The sequence below is a fragment of the Plutella xylostella genome, chromosome 31 (genome assembly GCF_932276165.1).
Source record: "Plutella xylostella chromosome 31, ilPluXylo3.1, whole genome shotgun sequence".
In the NCBI taxonomy this organism is placed as follows: Eukaryota; Metazoa; Arthropoda; class Insecta; order Lepidoptera; family Plutellidae; genus Plutella; species Plutella xylostella.
The window spans coordinates 686,815-708,794 of NC_064011.1; the positions used below are offsets into that span (position 1 = coordinate 686,815).

Below are 21,980 nucleotides of genomic sequence, written 5' to 3' on the forward strand. Positions count from 1 at the left end.
ACGAAGAGTTAACTCATGAAAACTGCAAACTATGTATCGTCCGATTTCACACAAAAAATTGAGCCCAATATGCTAGTACAGTGTAAAGCAGAGAAACCTAACCCTCTCAAAAGTGACAATGTTACTAAGAGGGGCCAGATACCCAAGTATATAATTAACAAAGACTTATTGTTAAAATAAATCAAAGTTTTTTGATATTGCTTCTGTCATTTTGACTACAGCTGTAGATATCTATAATAAAATTCACTAGATTTAAATGAAAAACAGTAAGTAAATGCAAAAATCACATACACGTATTCTTCGGCTCCATTTTTTCTAATGAAATCAGACAAAGACCACAACGCTGGCAGGAGACGGTTGATCGTCAGCAAAAATCACACGGCGAAAATATAAAAAAATAACTAGACAGTACCAGTCTTCTTGAAGAAGAAGTACCAGTAACAGTAGTGTTTACCCTATTATCCGAAACCAAACGAAAAGACACTTCAACTTTGTCTAAATCAGTGTAAAATTATATTTATAGTGTAAATTTTCGCCGTGCAATTTTCACAATTATTATTGTTATACAATTTTATCTTTAGTTTAAAGTCAGTCAAACGATTATACTACGAACAAATATCGACCCGGGCAAATGTAATAGAAACAATAAATATTCTTTTATAGCTTTTATCAAAACATTTTTATAAAAAACGAGAAATATGCATAGAATACAAAAAGTATAGATCAAAATTACCGTCTAGGTATGTACGTAAATTCTTACCTACCCGGGCGAAAACGCTTAGAATCGGCATGTTTTGTTCAATAATAATAATTATTTAGCCTACCTATCTAAATTGAGGAATATCCTAGACCTTTATATTCCTATCACATCCATGATAATTGCTCGTAATCATACAACCGGACATACAGCCAATAAATCATTGTATATTCGAGGGTAGTTTGACTAAAAATCACCTAAATCTCACTCAAGTGATTCATCAAATTCGACCTCATAACTTGTACTGTATTTTAACACTTCACTTAAACACAATATTACCTTAAAGTCACTTTACAGCGTCCATAACTTTAAACTCACTGTTCACTACAACTCAGTGTTCACTTTAGTCATTTTTACACACTTTAGTGTCATCCTTACACACTTTAGAGTCAAATTTACACACTTTAATTTAACGTTTGTTTGTTCTTGTCTTTCCTTATCGTACCGTAGTGGGGTACTTCGTTGCTCAGGTTGTGAACTGTGAGTATTTGCGCAGTGTTTTGTGGACTGCTCGAGCTAAGTGGACTGCCGTAGTCGTAGTTGTTCTGTTTCGTTCTGTTCGGACACTTGAGGATGGATTGCGGCTGCTTGACGGTAGGTGGCGTGGCCGGGTGTTGCGGACTGTTGTGCAACTGTGGAAGAGAAAAGGTATGGTTATTGGAGAATCATAATAAATTCTATCAAAAGTTACTCGTATGGTCAGCTAAATTAGTCACACGCCCTACAAATGTTTAAATGAATACTTGGTGATTTTTTGAGTTTCAATCTATTGACTTCCCCATAGACACTACACTCACAATACCCCACCAAGTGTGTGAATCACAATAAAATTGTAATTCTATAAGCGGTTCACTGGAGTTTGTAGGCGATTCACTAGTTTCTTCCGTAACCGACAGGGGCGCTGATTAAGATGTTATTTACAAATTGCTATAGAATTTAATTACCTATCGATAGAGTCGACAATTATACTGATTGGCATACTGTATAAACACATAATCCTAAATATCCTAACTAATATTATAAATGCGAAAGTAACTGTGTCTGCCTGTCTGTCTGTTACTCTTTCACGCCAAAATTACTGAACGGATTTAAATGAAATTTGGTATACATATGGTCTAGACCTTGAGAAAGAACATAGGCAACTTTTTATCCCGGAATTCCCACGGGAAAACTTTTTAATGCGAAGCGAAGCTCGCGGGAACAGCTAGTAGAATATAATAGCATACCTGAGTCCTAGTGACGTCAGGCGGCGGCGGCGCGGCGGAGAGCGCGGGGCGCCGGCCCAGCGTGCCCGACAGGGACTGACGCTCCGATACTGAAACAAATGGAAACGTTTTATGTAGAATAATTTATGTATAATATAACAAAATGAACGGATTCAATGCATGATTTGTTTGTACTCATTCTAAAACGGCGATACGGCTCGCGACCTATCACGTACTTATGTACAAATGTACAGCAAAAAGCGTGTGACTCGCTTCCGTGTGTTAGGGATTACAGTCGTGAGCATAATGTGTGAATAAATGTGATGTATGTGTAATGTATGAATAGTAAAGGAAAATGTCTAATATTGAGTTGATGTAAATAGATAAAGTCATATTGGTGTAAGGTTACGTATGGGTAAGGGTATTTTCGGCCTTGTATGTTTAGAAACTATGCTGTTTTTGCAGCGGTCAAGTGTGGCCCGTCGTAACTCAGCTCACTATATCTACGTATGGTCAGGGACAGATAAACTTGACCCCCTACCAACATAACATTACCTAACGTTGTAACGTTAAAAACTGACAGTATTTGTGTTTTATTGTGTTTTCCCGATTATGTGGCAATAAATGTTTTTTCTTTCTTTTCTTTCTTGCTTTCTTTCTTTCACTCATCTCATTCCCTTCACACGACACGCATTACAAACAATAATACAATTTAATGTCGCCCTAATATGCATACTTTCTTTGGCGTTGTCACTTGTTTCTGTTGCAGCGTCCCTTAATGATTGTACAGCATGGGTCCCTCCTATTCTAAACGAGGTATAAGTAAGAAGAAGAAGACTACGTACCATCGACCTCGTACCCCTGCGGTGCGTCTACACTCATCTCGTTCTCTTCTCTCAACACATGCGGCCGTGGCGTGGTCGCGTAGCCCGACATCGGGGGACGGTTGGCCTGGAAGAATTGGGGGAAAAAAACATATTTTGAGTAAAATATTTTAAACTGAACATTATAAATACTTACAGGTATTTACATGTAAGTAAATTAATGTGGGGTTTTATTTGTATTGGGAGTTTCAAGTTGTCAGCTGAATTAATTCAATCATAATATAAATAAATCAATTATAATATAAATAATTCAATTATAATATAATTCCTATCAATTTATGTACAGTTTGGGGAAAAGAAACCTGACCCCTCTGATGAAGTTCTGCCTCTTTGACTGGATTTTTAGATCCGCAATACAGTTTATAGGTTTCATAGCAATGACTGACTAAATTCATTGCAATATAAGCAAAAAATATAAAATATAATTGAATGAATACAACGAATTAATCGAGCCATCGGGGACGCCGGCGCTCTTCGATAAACAATACTACCAACTAGATGGAGTGAGTGTGAAGTTGGATTTGTTTCTGTAAGTATGTGACACTACATCGAGTTCGTAGATTGTCTATGAAAGGTTACGATATATGTCATGGTGTATTTCTCACCTGTTGCGACAGATATTCGCCTATGAGCGGCGGGTAGCTCAGATATCTGTCTGAAGACATGTTGTAGTAGGAGCCGTCTAGAGGCGGCATCGGGGACGGCGCCGGCGCGTATGTCACTTTATCTGGGGAGAATGGGCATAGGATTAGTATTGGTTATATTTGGAATAAGATTAATTTTGAAGCTCAATTACTTGAAGGAACTTTAAATGATGACAGCAATGAATTCAATCTCGATGTGTAAAGAGACCTAAAAATGTAAGTGTTCTATATTGTATTGGCTCTAGTCATAATTAAAATCAATAGTAGAGCCAATATTGTATACAAGCTTGTACAAGCAAAATAATATAAAATCTGTAGGTATGAGGTACTTTTCTGCTACTAGATGTCGCTACGATAAAATAAGAACTATAAATTTAATTAAAGGTACAAGGGATTGGGGCGCGTCCTTTGGCGTCGCGCAATTTTTATTCCTTCAAGTCCCCATTTCTCAAAAGGTACCAATGGTGATAAAATGTCTTCTGTGCATTGGTACCGTCGGGTGCAGAGAAAACTGACCTTGCAGAGACAATGCTCCCGAAAATTATCTGATTGATGTACCCCATTTTGTACTACTCAATACTAGGTAGTTAGTTAATCCTAACTAATATTATAAATGCGAAAGTAACTGTGTCTGTCTGTCTGTTACTCTTTCACGCCAAAACTACTGAACGGATTTGGATGAAATTTGGTATACATACGGTCTAGACCCTGGGAAAGAACATAGGCTGCTTTTTATCCCGGAATTCCCACGGGAAAACTTTTTAAGGCGAAGCGAAGCTCACAGGAACAGCTAGTAAGTAATTAAGCTACAAAAACACTCACTCTGCATATCCCGTTGCCTCGGCAGCGTGCGCGCGTGCAGCGCGTAGTCAGGGGGGTAGTCCGGGTAGTCTAGTGGAGGGGGGAGGACTAGACCGGGGTCGGTTAGGTACGTGTCTTGAGGCTGGAAGAGGTAGAGAAGGGAGATTTGAGAAAATTGTCTTTACGATAAAATTAACTATTATAAGTAATGTCATTATAATTTTTGTTAACTATACCTGTATACAATACAATTGTTTGAACTATGTAATGTATTGCATTTTATTATAAGGATAGTACCTACTTATAGTAAAAGTGGCATTTATAATCATAGAGCTACTTAGGTTAAGTACGATAAACACAACACAGTAAATGTTTTATTTCCTTGGTTATAAACACACATTAAATTTTTTTTGTGCAAAATATTGTGTACATTACAGGTGCAAGGAATTTGAATACAATAATACGGAGTGCTCTTACGGTGATTGCAAAAGATGGAAAATATTGTGAGGAAAACTCCACGCATCTTTCTATCTAACTGCTCACTCTCCAATCCAAATGTTGTCCGGTAGAGATTGCTATAAGCAATGAAGGCGCATTTTTTGTTTTGTTATGCCTATCAGTAGTAGGTATTCATTGTGTTTCTTTTTGTGTGCAATAAAGAGTATTTTATCTATTTATTTAAGTATCTTCATACCTGCGTCCGCGGCATGGCGGGCACGGGCGGGCAGCCGGCGGGCTCGGAGTAGGTCTCCGACTTGTCGCTGACGGAACTCAGAGTGTCGCCCGTGACCGTCTCGTTGTAGGAAGACGGCGCGTACATCTCTATGGTGGCCGCTTTGGACGCTTGGCCCGCTTGCTCTGTTGGTGAGTGGAAAAAATTGTGAGGAAATTGAAAATTGGATAAAAGTAATAATAGTAAGCAGAGCTGAAAAGGAGTCATTGTAAAGGCTCTTTGTGAATTATAGCTATTCAACAATTTAATGTTCCGTGCTAATTAAAAAATGTAATAACAACGTCAATAGCCAATAGTTTAAAGCGTTAGGTAAAAAATTTAATGCGTTTCATAACCACTGATTAGAAAAATAAAGCTTTGTAAAATAAAATTACATACAGAAGCAAAGTGTATTATTTTTGCACAACCAACAACCATGCATATAAAGTGATAAGAAAATGCTCTTAGCATTAAGCCCACCTTTTGTGCATTTATTATATATTTGTGCAATAAAGAATTAAATAAATAAATTAATAAATAAGAATTGAAATAAATTTATATTAAACTTATTGAGTAGGTACATAACAAACCAAAATATAATTAAACATGCAAGGATACTTGAAAATCATAATTCGTAATAACAAATATTATGTTAGTAGGGTCTGGTTTCTTTGCCCTTAACTGTACTATAAACCATAATTATAACTAAGTGTAAGTTAACTGATCCTTTTACAATTGTTTTTTCTTTCCAGCAATAAACAGCATTATAAAAGTTAGGTAGTAATCCCAGAAATCCAACGAATAGTACCAATTTTACATGACCCTTTTATCCTTTTACGTCTCAAAATAGTTTACGTCTCAAACTTGTTATAATGATTATGTTATAAACTAGTCAACTAGTCTATGTTATGTTATGTTAGTGTTATTTTATAACACCATCACCCACAAAATTCACTCCAATTTACCTTTCAATCGCCTGCTCCGGCGTTTTAGCAGAAAACAGGCCACTAAACCCGCATTCACTATGACAAGTATAGCAGCCGTCACTGACACATACACTATAGCGCCGTTTGACATGTCCCCATGCTCTGACGGACGAATTGACAGTTCCCCAGGGTTCGAAGAAGCTATTTTGAACAAAAGAAAAACAAAACATAAATAAAAAACAAAATTAAACGCAAAACAATTGAAGGGAAACATAAAAAGTCGAAACAACGCCATCTAGTGCTAAACGACAGAACTAAAACTAAGACAACATCAAGCATGCGTCGTAATTCGCATTTTGAACCTCGAATCCTTTTGCCGTTCCGTCGGTGGAGGCAGAATCCCACCAATAGGACGTTGAGCAGTATAAGGGCCGTTCCCACGACGGTTCCAGCTACGACTAAGGCGGAAGACACACGGCCGCCCGTCGCCCAAGGCTCCCAGTTGTCAGGGTTAGCTGCTTTAATAGTTAAGGGGGATTGAAATAGATGGCGCTTTTAGGTGGTTTAAAGTAAAAGTGGTTAGAAGTAAACTGATGATTCGTTTACCTATAAAGATTGTGACTTATATTTAAGTACTTTATTTTAGAGATTTTAAGTTTCCTATAACTAAAGTCAGATTTTCAAGAATCTCATAGAATTAAATTAACCATCCAGTCATTTTAAAATTAAGTTACAAAGTTTTCCATAAAATCTTCATCAGCCATATATCCTACACTGATGGACTGTAGGCCTCTTTTACCAACTTATCGACCTTACAGTCACAATACTACTTTTATCAATGGAGCCGATTCTAAAGGCACACATTGAAAATTTCGAACTGTCAATAGTAAAATTTATCCATCATAAAATAAAATTACATTAAACAAAGATTTAACGTTCAGTCAAATGGGTGCCTTCAAACCCCTTAATACACACAATTACTTCCAAATTCACTCACCCAGTGTAGTGGCGCTAGTGTCGTCCGGCCGATACTTGCTCTGCCCTATTCTATTGATCGCCATCACAGACAGTAGGTACGCGGTCCCACGTTCGAGTCCCGTCACGGTGAAGTGGGTGGCGTTGCGGGGGGTTACGTCTTCGTAGCGGTACGATTCGTCGTAGATTTTGCTGTGGATTTGGTTGGAGGTTAGTGGTGATATTTAATAGATTTAACCGGTTGAATACCGTGAAATCAGACAAAAGACTAATATGCATTACCATACTAAAAATAATAAAAGCCTATTTGACAGGAGTGGTCTCAAAGAAATTCTAGACATTTATATGATACATTTGACAGCTTCTTGACAATGTTTTAAACTTGTTTTAAATGTTTTTGATGGTAAGACCCTGAATCTATGGCTGTACCCTATTGGAGACTGATTTGACGCTGAGTTGCAGAAAAAAAGTTGAAGCTTATGTCGACCTTAAGTATATCGCTGCCTTGCTTTGACAGTAGGCGGACAGAATGAGACAGCATAGAATTAATGGCGACATTTTGCCTTTTTATGCTGTTTTATTTATAAGTAGTTTTTTTGTTAAAATGGTTTATATAGGTACTATGTACTTACCGGTATCTAACGCGATATCTGACAGGCAACCCTCCATCGAAGCCCGCCGACCAGCTTATCGTGATCGTCGACTGAGTCACGTTTACTACGGTCAGGGGACCAACCATGTCTGGACAAGGAGGAATTGTGGGTTAGTTAAATGATAGATAAATAATATTAAATTTCTTATAACCACAAAGTATAAAAAATTAAAAGAGTGTTCTGATAGCTCATTACAAATATGATTGTTGTCATAGGTTTGTAACTTTTTGCCAGCGCCATTTATGGCTATAAATTACTTTGAATTTTACTGATCTGTCAGAATTAAATGTTTTTCTAATAAACAGACTGTAAGTTTCTTGCTCCCAAAAAGCAATTTGAGTCAATTGAGTTAGACCATGTTGTGTTTTAAATTTGAGAGAGCAAGACATTTACACCCTGATTTTCCCATAAAAGTGTGTAAAATCTTTGCATAAAAAGTTCAAACTCCACTCACCAGGTGGCGCTGTAGCCGTCAATTCAACATTCGCACTTTCCCCGCCCAAATAGTTGCTCGCTTCACACTTGTAACTTCCATAGTCTTTGCTAGTCACCGCATTTATCACCAAAACAGAAGTGTACGTAAGACTGTTTCGGTAAGTTTTTGAAGTGTATTTAGTAGAAGTGTTGACTGGTAGTGGCGTGTTGTCTTTGGTCCAAGTGAATGTTGGTTGCGGGGCGGCTAGGCATCTGAAATAGGGGATGTTGTTGTTAGGGTAAGTTGATGACAGTGCGGGTCACGAAAGAAAATTCAAACTACAGATGATTTTGCATGATGGTTTTGATGAAATTATACAGGCATGATAAGAAACGGCTCTAACCATTGGTCAAGATACATTAAATATTATTGTTCTGTCCCACAGATTAACTATTAGTAACTCTCTGTACACATTTAAGCACCTTTAAGGTCTAGCGTTCGATTCTTGACGGAGAAAATGTCCCACAGTAGTGATGAGATAGATAGTTTCACAAGCATAATAATTGTTTTACAAACTTAAAAATAACAAAAGAAACTAACCTGCAAGTCAACTCAACACTCTGTCCCGTATTAGCAGCGACTTTAGCCAAAGATGGCGCCACATCCATTTCCGGTTTAAACGGAACTACCAACATAACTTCTCTCCTACTCTCTCTCCCTAACCCATTATTCACGATACAAGTGAAGTTGCCAACATCTTGCCGTGTCGGGTTTTCTATCAGGAGATAAGAGGTTAGGTTTTTGGGATCGAAGGATATTTTTGAGGGATCAATTTCGTAGCCGGCCCGCTCCCAGCGTATGTGCTCGCTGTTTAATGGAAAGCCTGGAAGAAAATATTAAATAGATTGTTAAGATTGATTAGAATTGATGAGATAATGTAAATACTGGTATGACCTCCGTAGGTAAAGAAAGAACATAAAAATGGCAGCCGTTACATAAGTGGGTGTAGGAAGGAGTATAGACAGACAAAACATGATGAAACGAATAAAGTGAGATAGCTTGATTCTGTACTGCCTTCTTTATTATTTTCGTATTGTTTCTTTATATACGAGCGTTATAATACAAAATTCACAAAGTTATCGTTTTGCCTTGATAACTACTCTAGAAATTCCAGTCAATATATTTATTAAAATGCTTATTCAATTACTTATTACTTAAAGTATAAATAACTTACCGTCAGCGGTACAAGTCAAAATGGCGTCTTCGTTAGGGCTCGTTATTCCATTCTGAGAAACAGACTTGATGCTTGCAGAATCTGTAACAAAACCCATATTTTAGTTTATTATATATTATTACAGAAATTAAAAAAAACAACAAAAAAACACACACAAATCCTATAAATAGATCGCTACAGTAGGTACATGGGTTTCCAAGACTGCAGGGCAGGGCGAATTATAGCCTATTCTATTTGTATAATAAGGCCCTGTTTCACAATATCTGGTAAGTGGCTACCTGTGAGATAATGTTGTCACACTCTGTTATTATTTTTTTGTCACTGTCAAAAAAATAATAACAGAGGGTGACAGCATACATTTTATCTCACAGACATTGGGCCTAAGAGTAGTTATGACATTTACCAATGTCAAAACTTATTGCCTGTAATAGCACTGGGCCTCACTGGGCCTCACTGGGCAGATAGCGCTTACCTGTCACTCTAAAATATTGCGAAACCACCCTACTACTTCCCAGAATAATATCTATAAACCTAGGATATATAACCTATAGCTTATAACTCACACTGCACAACAAGCGTGACATTGCTGGCGGCGGCGCCCCGGCTGTTGGTGGCCTCCACAGTGTACACGCCGGCGTCGTGGCGGGAGACGGACGAAATTGTCAGACTGCTGCCCACTGATATTATTCGCTCGTCTGGGTTGGAAAAGAGGGGTAAGCTTAGTAAATTTTGGTTGAAACAGTAGATAGGGCTGAAGTTGGCAGCGATTACACTTTTGTTTTCAAACTAACCAACCGTCAATCTTTGAAGGAATGAAAAGGTAGGAATAGGTGGTTTGATAGTTTGACAAGGTGTTATAGATCCAACTTCAGGAAGACCTAGGTACTTGGGAACAGTGGATATTATAAAGACACGATATACATCAGGAAGATTTGATGCAATTCATGAAGATATTGTCAAATAGGAGGATGAGTAGACAGTTTATACCCTATTTATGTGTTGGATGAGTTTGGACAAACTCAAGCCACATAATTTACTCTTTTTGCAATAAAACATCACAGGGTACAAATACATAAAGGTTTGATTAACTAAAAGCCTCGTAAATCAGCGAGAAACACGTGAGCCAATGAACTGTTCATTGGCCAAGCCCCTTGTTATTTACTAGATAGTTTAAACAAAAATACTTATTTATACATTATTTTACTACAGGTACCTAATAATGAACTTACTCTGTGTATACTGGCTCCTGGTAATGGGCAGTCCGTCTCTAGTCCACGTGTACACGATGTTGTCAGGGGACCCGGTGGCGGTGGCGGTGATGGTCAGGGTTTGGTTCTCGACTCCGAGCGAGGGCGGGGGTGAGGGGACGTCGAATATTGGCGCGTCTGTAAGGTTAATAAATAAAAATAAATAAGTATTTCATTACATTTTAGTCGTGAGTCGTGGCCGTGGCACAATTTTATTTACGTATATTATAAAGTACACAAATATAAAATAAATAAATAAAAAACAACATTTAAAATCAGTTTTTCTTCAGTTATAAATAAAATATATGTAAGTACCTACAGGGAAGAATTTTACCAGTAATCTTCCCATAGGAAGCTCATTGTACAATCTGGCATTTGGCCGGTGGTCAACCTAACTACGAACTAACTAAGGGTTGAAAAAGGCAAAAAAGATAAAATATGCATTGTATTTGAACCTTCACTTACCGTGGCAGAGTTAACTAACATAAATAATTACATAAAATGAATGGTACTTACATAATACTTTAAGAGCCAAAGCGTCGTGCACACTCCTCTGCAGGGCCTCGTTCATCGCCTGACAAGTGTAGACTGCGCCTAATAAACAAAAACACACATTGTAATTATATGAAAGTAGGACAAAATTTTAGTTTATAAAATTTTTTAATGTAGAAAGAAAATTAACTAATACGGTTTATGTTTGGCTAATAATCAAATATGATTATTCATAAATACCTATATATCTTATAAATCACATACAAGGGCGACTAAAGGTACCTAAGCGTCCACGTTTCGGCATCGAATTCAGTATAGAAATTCACACAAGAGCGTCCACTTCAACGGCATTGCCGACGCCGTTTCTCCATACATTTATGACAATCCGTTTGGTCCGATACATACGATACCGATACGTGGACGCTTAGCTTAAATTAGTATAATACTTTATTATGTTATTTAAACGTACCATTATGTTCCTTGCTGACATTCAGTTTGAGTTCTATAGATGACACTGTGCCGCCGTGGAGACCTTTCTTCATCTGCATCGGGAGACCTGGAAACAACAAATAATTGAAAGTAATACTTTAAACAGAAATTAATATTATAGATATTTACAGAAAGGGACGAAGCTGATTTAGATGGTTGTAGATAGTAAGTACCTACAGATCCAGAGAATAATATTGGGCCTTGTGTTTGTGATTACGGCTAATATCTTTAAAGCATGACAGTTAAGGTGCCACTAGCGCCAAAGTTTCTGACTTTCACAGTCACATCTATCCAGCAAATCTATATTGTCTTATCTGTAGTACCATAACATTAACATTACCTTGAACAGGGATCCCATCGCGCCACCAAGACAGCTGGGCTGGTGGATTACTGGAAGCCGCATCACAGTACAGCCTCGCTTCCGTCCCCGGAGTTAGCTCTGTCGGTTCCACTCGCACTTTCACCGTTTCTGGGGCAACTGTGGGGGGGGGGAAAGTGGGGGTTAGAATTGGGTTTTGTGGGGGGCGGATAGTTTTGTGTGTGAATTTGTAATAAAAGAGGTATTTAGAGGTGGTAGAGTCAAAAAAATAGGCCAAATTTGACCACAGATGAAAAATATACATTGACTGGATGTTTATTGCTCTTTCAGGGGAAAACGGCAGTACCATTTTTAATGATATTCAGCAAGTATTAAGCCACGACAGCCCGGATTAACACGTAGCGTACTTTTGATTACGGAAACGGGAAAACCTTTTGAAGCGACGCGAAGCTCGCGCAAAAATACTCGTACTAGTAAACTAAAATTGGGTGTTAATATGACATGTATCTGTGCAGATATAACAGCTGTCCGGTACCCATTGGTACAGGCTCTGTCTAGCTTGGGGTATTTTCTCATATACTCACAATGAACACTAAGAGTCACACTATCAATCAGTGGTACAGTGGTGGCACTGTTAGTAGCGGCGCATCTATACACCGCCATGTTGTCACTGACGTTGGTCAGTATGGACACTTCTGCTGACACTGACTTGTCGGTGGTCTTGGATTGCGAGTGGATCTGTGGGGAAAAGTTTTGTGTTAGTTATAAATCTTACAAGTTTGTTTTATACATATATTATTCTATTGATGGAAGATAAGATAAAATATAAATAAATAATAAATAATAAATAAATATGTGGGGACATCTCACACACGGCCATCCGACCCCAAGCTAGGCAGAACCTGTGTTATGGGTGTCGGACAGCTGATATATCTACACAAATACATAGATAGATAGATACTAAATATAAATATCCACACCCAAGACCCGAGTACAAATATCTGTCTTTAAACAAATATCTGCCCCAGCCGGGAATCGAACCCGGGACCTTCGGCTCAGTAGTCAGGGTCACTAACCACTACGCCATTCGGTCGTCGTATACAGTCTGCTAAATAGGCCACAACGCTGCAAAACTGTGAAAATTCGGCAACTCAGTCAGCGGTTAATAGTTTGTTTACTGGGGACGCAGCCCAAGAATTTAATAGGTATATTCGATAAATAGCAACAATAATATCTCATTTAAACATCAGAAGGAAGAGTCAAAACAAAAGCATCATCGCAAAGGTATCCACTCAGCACAATGCTATGAAAAATCACCAAGCTCACCTTCTTATCGTTCTTGTACCAGGTCAGCGTGGCTAGCGGGTTGCCTCCGGTGGAGATACATTGTAGTTTCTGTACTGCGCCGGCGGCGAGTGTGGTTCCTGGGACGTAGCCCGTGATGATGGGGGTTGAGGGTGGGTCTGTGGGTGGAGATGGGGTTTGATTAGTGGTTTATTTAATTACATATACTTAGGAATTTTCGTCCTAGGTAGTATCTAGGAAGAAATCGCCATAATATGTACTTGATTGTCTTCTGTAATGGTTTTTTGTATTATGTTACACAAATTATAACAATTAAAATGTAGTATAAGTGAAATTTGTAACCAAAACCTATGTAAATATCATAAAATAAGTACTGGCTGGATAAGGTAGGACGAGAGAGTGTTGTGGCTCTTCTGGAATAACGTTATAACCAGCACACGATTAATAACTGATGATATCTAATCCTTAATCAGCTTATGTACATTTTTTATTTTTAATAATTTTATCATTAACCATAGTTGTTTTAATTAAGTTAAAATAAACTATCAAACTATTTAACTACCTGATTGTGCACGTATTTAAAATTGTACTTTAAAGAATTCAATGATATCGATAGAGTCGTGGTGACGTAACGAGTTTTGGTTCTTATTCTTTCGAATCCTGCCATGTGTCAATGAATTTCTTAGAAATAAGGAATTTCAGTACAATATTACGTACTCTTAAGGGCCCGTACAGGGTGACGTGCCGCGCCAATTTTGGGTTTTCAATGCTCTTCACACAGCACACGCAGTGACACGCACACATGTAAGTTTGCACAGTGGGTCGATAAACTTTTACTCGCCAACTTTATTGACAATTATGTTCAAGTACATTTTGGGTGATTTTAGGGTAAGTAAATATAATTCTTACTTACACTGGTAGGCACCAGGAAAGAGTAGAAATTAATAGGGGTGCCACTTTACTCTATACTCGGAACCCGATTAGCTTTCTCAAACAAATGTGGTATTTACTTGTAGAAAGGTAACTAAAAGTATTAAAGTGTAGATAATAAGTTTCGGGCATCCTCCAGCCAACTGAACGCCGACGACAAAGCAAAGTAAATACATAGTGTCGCAAAAGGGCTATACTAAGCCAAAAGGGGATGACTCAAGGGGTCATTCTGAACAACTTTTGTTCTACGAGATTTGCAAATTCGCGAAAAAAAATATTCGTTTTCCATGGTAAAAAGTCACATGTCCAACAAAGTTTCTATGAAAAAGGTTTTTTTTTGTTAATTTCCAAAACTCGTAGAGCAAAAGTTCAGAATGACCCCCTGTCTTACTCCTTTTTACCCGACTGCCGAAGGAGGAGGGTAATGTTTTTTGATTGTATGTATGTATATATGTATGTTTGTCTGTTTCTTTGTTCCCTCCTGTAGCCTAAACGGCTTGATAGATTTTGATGTATGAGGTATTGTTAGAAGCGTATTGATGGCGCGATGGCTATAGGCTATGTGACGTTCCATTAAAATGTACATAGCGCCCTCTTGAGGACATAACGTGATGATCGAAAAAATAATAATTCAACTTTGCCGTGTAAGGTATCAAATGAAAGGACTTGATTTTCACATTACAAAAATATGCATATTGAAGGTATTTAAATAACAACACCAAAATTATTGAAATAAAAAATGATCATGAACTACCTACCGACGTAAAATTTCATAAAATAAAAACAACTAAAAAGTTACAAATAAAAAAATACAATTATAAAAAACTAAAAACCTGACTGTACGCTAAAAACATGAAAACGAGTCCCAATGTTAATGGAAAGTATCGCAGGCGGGGACCAACTTGACCGCCACTCAAGGCCGTTTTCTAAGTAACATTCAGCTAAATGGTGAACCCTCTGCTGGTATAATTTGTTTATATACCGCTTTTTCAATACCTGTAAGTACATTTTTTGGCAGCATAATATTTTTACTTAATTTTAGGGTTTCGAACGTCAAAAGAAAAAAAGCAACCGTTATAGGATCTCTTTGTTGTCCGTCTGTCTGACTGACTGTCTGTCACCGCCCTTTTTCTCAGAAACGGGTAAAGATATCAAGCTTATATTTCGCATAGATGGGGAGTACCCCAAAAAAAATATTATGGTACTCCCTGTCCTACACAAGTAAATTGGGGCTTATATTTTTTCCAGTTATTTTGATGTGTATCCTTTTTTTTTCTTTGTTGTTTTGTATAAGTATGTGTTTCTTTTCTTTAAATCTGTATTTTTTTTGTTGTTGCTGTCTATGTGTCGAAAAAATGTATCTTTATCTTCAAATCACGCCATCTATCGTTTGTTTTTTTTGTGGCTACTGTCTATAGAAGAAATTCCGTCATTGACAATTTTACGTTACGAATTTATTTTTATTTATTTTATTTTTATTTTTACATTTTCGTGGAGAATCAACAGCATTTTGTTAATAAATAATTATTACTTATGAACATATAACAACTTGATGCCATTAACAGAATGAACTTAGTAAACCCAGTAAACCTAACACATCCAGAGGAAAAACAAAATCTCTTTCTCTCTCTCTGAAAAACATACTTAATAGCCCAAACTCGATGCTTTTAGCTATTAACATCTTTGAAATAAAATTGAGCCACCACCGTGTTACTGCCCTCATCAGATCCTCACGAGACCATACCTCAACCAGCACCAAGAGACTGTATTTTTGATCCCTAACCTAATGTTCGTGCGTATTGTCATCACTTAGATCCATTCGCTATATTCCTGCTCCTCATCAGACCTTTACGAGACTGTAATGTCACGAGAATATTGCACACTATCTAATTTAATTTAATGTATTGAATATACTGGAAGAATTATGCTTCCTCAATTTCAAATCAAATTATGTTGGTGTCATAAAAGTTGAAAAAGTGCAATGACAACCAATGTGCAGTGATTTTGTATCTGTACACGATAAGATCGCGAGCTGTCAGTGCTGCCTAAACCGACGTGACCCTTCTTTGGAGGCCAGCGGCCAACTGAGTCAAACGTCACTTGTGTTTATGATTTTATAACACAGAAAGCCGCCATAGATATTTGTATGAAGATTTGAGGGAAAAAAATTGCTCAAGTTTGGGATTAATTTACACAAAATAAGTGTGTGTTTATTAAAAAACAAGGTATTTAGCGCCTAGTCCAAGCCTTTAACTTTATAATATGATAAAAATCATATGAAAATTCTTTATAATTACGACACAGTTGTTACAATACGGGAGTGTGATTGACTGGTTTTTCTTGATATTCTGAAATTAATTTACAGTTATCCATAATCATTTACTTAAATTCGAATGATTCAGCACCTAGCTAGACTCTTCAACTACCTGTGTGATTTTTTTCAAGGCTGTAGAGCATCATTTACTACATAATTCTATGACAATGCCAACCCTCGATTCCCTATTGCAGACGCATTGTAAAGGATATAGAATATGTAGAAACACTCACAGAACACATGTATAGTGTGCGTGGCGACCACACTGTCTGTCAGTTGCGCGTTGATGCCGTGACACACCACCACCACTGAGCGACGTTGGGGCTCGATCACCACTGTGATGTTGGACTTGGTTATCCAGCCTCCTGTAGGGAGAAAATAGGTTGTTATAAATATATTTATTTATTTATATAAGGCACATCAACAGTACATGATACAATACACTTATAAAAGAAAGGTTAGAGAGGTACTTATCAATAACATGTACCAATTACAGACATGCTCAACACTTGTTAGGCATATATAATATAGCAGAAAGAATGAACACACAGAAGTAAAATATATACGGAGGCGCCGGTGATGGTCTTCCGAGCTTAGGAAGCCAGTTCAGCTCTTATGGTCAGATGCAGAATGGTATCTAGTCATTCGAACTGTCATACCACAAGTTACGATGCAAGAAGGGAAATAATGGTCACGCTTGCTGGATCGAAGTTCTTAGACAAGTAGCCGGTGGCCTTCTTCCAACAGACCTGTGTCCAGAAGGCCTAACATTGGGCGCTAGACGTGCACGCTAGAACTAACAAAAGGTTTCCGTCATGCTCACTTACATGGTGCCGCTTCGAGAGTCTTGCTCCTCTTACTAGTCCTTCAGCAGTGGACAAAACCCAACCATATAAATTCGAGTCTGCTTTGCGAATGAATAAATAGCTTACCTTCTGGAGCAATAGCGGTCTCATTCCCCTCCCCCCTCTGCTGTTTCCCCGCCACCACCCACTTGACTGCGGCCGCGGGGTTGGATGCCGACGTGGCGCAAGACAGAGAGACCGCATCTCCGACTCTGGCTTCGGAGGCGCCCGAGATGGTCACGTGGGTTGGGGCGACTGGAATAAAAGAGAGGAGGGGGTTTTAGAGGTTATAGAGATGAGGGTTTATTTGGTCCACTGGAGAGACACACGTAAATAAACGTAATATACGGAATTAAATAAAAATAAAACGAGAAACACAGTTACATAAAGTCTTTTCTACAATCTCAGATACTAAATTGAAAAGCGCAAATATCAGATTGGATATTTAGTACAAAAATTTCACCATTCAAGCACTTCTTCCAGAAATGTTTACCCCAATCATTGAATCACAACTCAGATTCTTTTTAAGTCCTAAGTACACATAAGTCCGAAAAGCGCACAGTTTAAAACCCCCACTCTTGCCGCGCTAAAACTTAAAATTCCCCCCCCACACCCCCCTAAAGAAAATCCGGAAGTGAAGCCGTCCAATTTAACTCCAAAAACTTAAGGAATCAATTGGCTGGCACAAAAAAATATAAAAAAAAACATCGAAGAAAGGCAAACTTCAGAAGAGTTCAATAGCTTCGGTATTATTACACGAGGGAAAACTTGGGTTTTACTGAACATTCGTTTCGGGAGAAGTATTGGGCCATGGAAATTTGTGAAAAATATCTACCTGGGTACATAACCAAAATGAAGAGGAACGACACTGATAAATGACATATCATTAACTTAAATATATTTAACAAAACATGTCATTGTGAATCTAGATTATTATTATTTTTACTTAATGAAGTCTGTTACCCAATAAATTTCTTATTTCTTATTCATTACCAACGGTAAAAACCCCCGACATTCAACACTAAAAGTCGCATAACTTACGAACGGCTAAGCTAATTTTGATAAAATATGGCTTAGAACTAAGAACACTTGGGGTTATTAGCTATGAGTCAAAATAAACAAATCAAAAATCGGTTCAGCCGGTTGGGAGCTACGCTAATACAGACAGATCCACACACATACACGTTAGATTTATAACACCCTTCTTTTTTGTCGAGGGGTTAAAATTCACACTCTGTAGAGTCAAATAAGCCACATTCACTTCTCCCGAACTTCCATGTGCCACTAGAAGCCTTATTCCGAGTGTCGGCATGCGATAAAACTCTGTACTCTGACGATTTTAAAGAAAATTCAACTTTACTCGTACCTCCACTTTAACTAAAGTTTACGGAACTCGTTAACGGACGCGGTGGGCAGGAAAACGATAGTTTGTATTATCGGTGAATTTATTATTCTGTGTTCATATTTGAAAAAACTGACAGTCACTCAGCGAGCTATGAAAAGAGCTATGTATGGAGTCTCTCTGAAAGATCGCATCCGGAACGAAGTAATCCGACAGAGAACTAAAGTCACTGACATAGCTCACCGAGTTATTAAGCTTAAGTGGCAGTGGGCTGGTTACATCTGTCGAAGAACCGAAAACCGATAGGGTAAACGTGTTCTGGAGTGGAGGCCGCGACTACGGTAACGTAGACTTGCGAAAGGCTGGTAATGATTGGATGTGGAAAGCTATAGAACGCATCCAGTGGCGTGCTTTGGGAGTGGCCTACGTCCACCAGCATTTGGATGCTGCCATTTGCATTGTATGATTTGTAAAGTTTTAGGGTGATAAAATGGGAATATAGTAAGTCGAAAAGGATCGATTTAGGGGGTCATTCTTAACAACTTCAATTTTGATTTACAAAATACAATTTACTTTTGCAACCTTCTAGACCAAAAAGCAGTGATGGCCAAGAAATAAATAAGTACGGAACCCAGAAAGTATCAGTATTTCAATTTCCAAACGACGTAAAAGCGTCAATGCTACTTCAATCATACTTATTTAGAAAGCTTTAAACGCTTCTAAAAGTGTCATAAAACGGAAAAATCTATTAGCTTTTAAAAGTCCCTGTTGATATAGGGTTCCCTGGGGTGTAAGAAAAGGAAAGAAAATGTTATTTAATTTTATTTACAATTAACAGAAATACTACTGTGCTACCACAAAAAAACTTTAAACACTGTTTAAAACGAAATTTGACAGATTTTGTAGGCGTTTGACAGCGCTAAACATCTGTTAAATACTATCTAAGTTTTTGTTGGAAGGCCCTTACTCTTTAATCTTTTAAATTTACCTTGTAGTGTTTTAAACAACAAATTGTTCTCTGTCAGAAAGTGACAGAACAGTTCATTAGCTAAAACGTCCAGTAACTTTTTATGAATAAGGGGTAAGTATCTATACGGAAAATAATAAATGCATGAATGATTTTGATCAGCTGAAATGTTTCATAATTAACAAATCTGGTCTAATGAACATATTCGTATTTGAATATAATATATTATATTCATCCTTAATAGTGTAGTGTTTGTATTTTCAGACAATGACAAAGAAACAATATATTCTCAATAGGAAATAAAACGAAATCTAATACCTAATAACATTATTTCAATTTGTAAGCATTTCACTTTAGATAAAATATAATAGAATAAACAGAAATTTGAAGTTATCAGAGTATTTACTGAAGTACCCTACAGAAGGGATCACATCCTAAAAAAACAATTTATTTCTTTTCCAAGAAAAGAGGTACTTGTCTGAAATTTTCAGATGATGCTTGAAATAAATAGTTTATAAGATAAGAGGTGGAAAAATAGCGAAACAAGCGAAAAAGATTGATAAGTTTATTAAGAGCTTCTTGAATCGACGAAAAACACGGAATTCGACTGTATTTCTCAGTGAAAAAGTCTAAACTGGTACATCACATTGTTGCTCTGGTAAACTGTCAGTCATAGGTATAGGGTGGAAAAAAACCGCTGTTTCATAGTATAAAGATCAACCCAAATGTATGGAGCTGTTTTACGTGCTCTGTATCCCGGGTACATTCACCGCTTCGACAGGATTGTCACTGATTACATTTCACCCTGTATAGACTTCTACAGTATGTTGCAAAACATCTGTCTCAGGTTGTGATTCCAAACAACTTTTGATTCAAGACTTTTAGATATTCGCGAAACTTACTACCGCTTGTGCAACACCCTGTATTTCTTTAGTAAGAAAAATACACAGACTAGCCAGTTCAATTTGCCACAGATTAGCATATTCTAAGACAAGGCGGGTCACGAGACTGCAGTAAACCATCTAGATAACTAAACTCCTCATATAAACTTACATGCGTTCATTATAAGTTGTCCCCTCACTTTAAAAAAAAACTGGTATAAATTGGTAACTTATTTAAACAGCCGCTTCACTGTAAAACGTGTCCCGGTAGATTTTATGAGTTTCTGAGCAAATTTCACTACAGGACCATCTCAGAAATAGCGAAGAAAAACGACTATCCCATACATTTTGGCCGTGTAGATAATTAATATTTATGTTTACAATGGAACAGCTTTTTTTACAAGGAGATTTGATCGATTTATTTCCTTATTTATATAATCCTTATGTATTGCAAAAAGGGTAGGTATATAGAACAAAAGTTGTTCAGAATAACCTCCTAAGGCCGAGTTTTTTGATCCGTGGTCAACTTTAACCATTAGTCAAGTCACTTGTCAAACATGACAGCTGCATACAATTTTTGTTGGTTTTTAACTGATGGTAGCCATTTTTGACCAATGGTTGAGTTAACTAGGGATCAAAAAACTGGCCCTAAGTCACCCCTTTCGGCTAGTAATGAAACTTTAGCAGCACTCTGCATACCAAGTTGTATCATTTATTAGAGACACTGTATAGTGATCAGACTAAACTAGTTACTTTCCATGCCCCTATGCCGAGGCACGGGCGGCCATCTTGTTTTTTTTAGTTCGCGACAAAATGCGTATTTTGTTAAAAAGATCAGATTGGCTTGCCTCTAGACACCTGAGGGGTTAAGTGCAACTTGTATCGTTAGTGAAAATTAGTTTACATGAACTAACCTAGAGGCCGACAGCGCTAGCTTTGCAACGGGTAAAAGATGGGAGATGGTTTTTTCTTTGGCTGGTAGGCTGGCCATGAAGTCTAAGTCAAATGCTTATATTCGCCGTATAAAAAAACTGAAGAACGTATTTTTTTACAAAGTACTCTCCGTTTGAAAAAGGGCTCTTTCTCTTATAAATTACAAAGAATAATATTGTTAACAGTTTTCACGTTGGTGTAAAAAAATAGTGAAACATTTTCCTATCTCAACTAAAACGTACAAGAGAAAGTTTTGTGTGGCTGGCGGTCAAAAGTTAATTATACAGAGTGTTTCAAAAACAGTAGGTACTAACCAGTAAGATACGAATTTTGCTCTTCGACTATTTGAAATTCGTACCTATTAAGTGTAGGTATTTTTTGTTATTTTTCAGTAACTGTACGGTGTATAAAGAGTGGATTATTTTCTAACTAAACTTTGTGAAAATTACCAGTTCTGTGACCACTTTTACCGTAGTGAATAAATAAGCCTTACATAATGTACTTAATTTAAAACCAAGCATTAAAAGTATGAAAGAAAACTTGATCACCCTTAAACCAAGTAATTACATAGTTCCTAGCTTCAAGGATTTCAAAACTAAACTTTTCTTTTTGCGAAAATATTTTTTATTCCAAATCGCGCTCTATGTTAAAAATGTGAGTAGTTTTTCTGTATTTTGCTTTTTCCCGGTGACAAAAATGTAGACAACATT

General features: G+C 37.4%; 1 protein-coding gene across 1 annotated transcript in view; it reads right to left on the bottom strand.

Annotated features, from left to right (window-relative positions):
- Positions 1-1,124: 1,124 nt before the first annotated feature.
- Positions 1,125-21,980, bottom strand: part of LOC105393095 (nephrin) — a 134,888-nt gene continuing 114,032 nt past the window's right edge. The window contains exons 11-31 of the mRNA XM_048632169.1: positions 17,235-17,402; positions 16,536-16,667; positions 13,080-13,216; positions 12,338-12,491; positions 11,775-11,912; positions 11,415-11,501; positions 10,970-11,047; positions 10,436-10,591; positions 9,770-9,901; positions 9,207-9,287; positions 8,573-8,855; positions 8,012-8,244; positions 7,537-7,645; positions 6,927-7,096; positions 5,969-6,130; positions 4,986-5,149; positions 4,313-4,433; positions 3,452-3,573; positions 2,808-2,913; positions 1,984-2,072; positions 1,125-1,389 (exon numbers count right to left, since the gene is read on the bottom strand). Coding sequence (XP_048488126.1) covers positions 1,162-1,389; positions 1,984-2,072; positions 2,808-2,913; positions 3,452-3,573; positions 4,313-4,433; positions 4,986-5,149; positions 5,969-6,130; positions 6,927-7,096; positions 7,537-7,645; positions 8,012-8,244; positions 8,573-8,855; positions 9,207-9,287; positions 9,770-9,901; positions 10,436-10,591; positions 10,970-11,047; positions 11,415-11,501; positions 11,775-11,912; positions 12,338-12,491; positions 13,080-13,216; positions 16,536-16,667; positions 17,235-17,402 — 3,050 coding nt within the window. The 3' untranslated portion in view covers positions 1,125-1,161. The remainder of the gene's footprint in view (positions 1,390-1,983; positions 2,073-2,807; positions 2,914-3,451; positions 3,574-4,312; positions 4,434-4,985; positions 5,150-5,968; positions 6,131-6,926; positions 7,097-7,536; positions 7,646-8,011; positions 8,245-8,572; positions 8,856-9,206; positions 9,288-9,769; positions 9,902-10,435; positions 10,592-10,969; positions 11,048-11,414; positions 11,502-11,774; positions 11,913-12,337; positions 12,492-13,079; positions 13,217-16,535; positions 16,668-17,234; positions 17,403-21,980) is intronic.